This window comes from Microtus ochrogaster, chromosome 5 (genome assembly GCF_000317375.1).
Source record: "Microtus ochrogaster isolate Prairie Vole_2 chromosome 5, MicOch1.0, whole genome shotgun sequence".
Taxonomy (NCBI): domain Eukaryota; kingdom Metazoa; phylum Chordata; class Mammalia; order Rodentia; family Cricetidae; genus Microtus; species Microtus ochrogaster.
The window spans coordinates 38,836,256-38,838,502 of record NC_022012.1 but is presented as its reverse complement, the minus strand read 5'-3'; the positions used below and the strand labels follow the sequence as shown (position 1 = coordinate 38,838,502).

At 42.9% G+C, this 2,247-nt stretch overlaps 1 protein-coding gene across 1 annotated transcript in view; it reads left to right on the top strand.

Moving 5' to 3' along the window:
- Positions 1-2,247, top strand: part of Atp5mg (ATP synthase membrane subunit g) — a 6,774-nt gene that overhangs the window by 2,984 nt on the left and 1,543 nt on the right. The window contains exon 2 of the mRNA XM_005347212.3: positions 2,086-2,244. Coding sequence (XP_005347269.1) covers positions 2,086-2,244 — 159 coding nt within the window. The remainder of the gene's footprint in view (positions 1-2,085; positions 2,245-2,247) is intronic.

The following is a 2,247-nucleotide window of genomic DNA, read 5'->3' as shown; positions in this document are numbered from 1 at the left end:
CCTGGTCTACAAGAGCTAGTTCCAGGACAGGCTCCAAAACCACAGAGAAACCCTGTCTCGAAAAACCAAAAAAAATAAAATAAAAAAAAATAAAGTTGACAGTTTCATTTGCTGTGGTAAACACCATAGCCAAAAACAGTTGGGGAGGAAAGGGTGTGTTTCATCTTTACAGTGTGAAATCCATCATCCAGGGAAATCGGGGCAGGAACCTAGAACCAGCTTCTGAGGCAGAGACCAAGGAGGAGTGCTGCTTGCTCCCCATGGCTTGTTCAACCTACTTGTTTTGGGTTTGTTTTTTGATTTGTTTTTTGGTTGTTTCTGAAACAGGGTTTCCTCTGTGTTGCTCTGGCTGTCCTGGAACTCACTCTGTCAACCAGGCTGGCCTCGAACTCACTCTGCCTCCCAAGTGCTGGAATTAAAGGTGCTTGCCGCCACCACCCTACTCAGACTACCTTTTTAGACCTCCAACCCAGGGGTGGCACCATCCTGAGTGAGCTGGACCCTCTCCCATCAATCACCAATCAAGAAAATACCCCACCAGCCAAACTAGTAGGGGCATTTTCTTAATTGAGGTTCCTTCTTACCAAATGACTCTAGCTCGTGTCAAGTTGACACAAAATTAGCCAACACAACAGATATTCAGACACATACTTATATTTGCATGTTAGTCTGTAGATAAATAAATGATGATAGAGATGGCTTGGTAGTTAAAGAGCACTTCTTGCTCTTGCAGTTTCCTTTTTGTTTGTTTTTCTTTATTTTATTATGTATACAGTGTTCTGTCTGCATTTATCTATGCAGGCCAGAAGAGGGCACCATATCTCATTATAGATGGTTATGAGCCACCATGTAGGTGCTGGGAATTGAACTCAAGACCTCTGGAAGAGCAGCCAGTGCTCTTCTTAACCTCTGAGCCATCTCTCCAACCCTGTTTTTTGTTTTTCCAGACAGGGTTTCTCTGTGTAACTCTGGCTATCCTGGAACTCACTATGTAGTCCAGACTGGCCTCCAACTCAGAGATTTATCTCTGACTCCAAAGTGCTGTGAAAGGCATGTGCCACCACCGCCCAGCTGCCTTTACAGTTTCTATATGTTTCTCTCCTCAGTTTGTGTGTCTCTGTTTCTCTTTGCCACAACTTTAGTCCAGAAATTTGCATGTGCTGTCTCACTGAGCTACATCTCCACACTCTGCTGATTTCATCATTACTTCTACTGAATCCATTGATGTGAAATAGTGAACACATCAAGGAATTTTGGCTTATGATTCTAGGGAATTTCTAGCAGATTTGGGGGTTTGGTTGGTTGATTGGTTTTGGTCTTTCAAGACAGGGTTTCTCTGTTTAGCCGTGGCTGTCCTGGAACTCACTTTGTAGACCAGGCTGGCATTGAACTCACAGAGATCTCCTTGCCTCTGCTTCCCGAGTGCTGAGATCAAAGGTGTGCTCCACCACCACCCAGTATAGTCTAGTTTCAATTGCTGTTACCAATACATGTAAATTTTTTTGTATTATGAGTGCAGTTTTGAAAGGGGGTGCAACTGTGCTCTGGTGAAAGAGATTTAATCCAGCACATATTGCTAAGGGTATCAAAAATGGATACTAATTGATATAATTCCATCTGGACTTGTGGCCAATATCGTGATGAGCCTCAATCTTACTATTAAAGGATGTTGTTGTTCTATGTAGCTTCTTACCCTTCTGGACTCCTTCTTTTCAAATACGGTGTTTCTACTAAGAAAAATGAATAAATTGCTTTGTCTTTGTTTTCAAATTAGGGACCAGTAACTTTACAGTTAATTAGATTTGCCATTCAGAGGTGAGTAAATACTAGCTGGCCACTATGAATTGATTGCTTAGAGCTTCTGTCGGTTGAGTGGCCCTGTGACACAGGTGTTCTGCATCTTTAAAAGCTTCTTGTTACCAGGGAGCAGCAGCTCTGACTTTTCACACCCACTGCACATTCAGTCCAAGCAGTGAGTGGATGTGATACATGAATAAATATTTGTGTCCAGCCCACACATCTGCTTCTTTCGATCTCTAGTGAGTTCATCCTGGGTTTTTTGTTTTGTTGTGTTTTGTTTTCCAGCTGCTGTGACTTACTCGAAGCCTCGATTGGCCACATTTTGGCAATACGCCAAGGTTGAGCTGGTTCCCCCAACCCCTGCTGAACTCCCTGCAGCTATTCAGAGTGCGAAAAAAATAATTCAAAGTGCTAAAACTGGTAGCTTCAAACATCTTACAGTTAAGG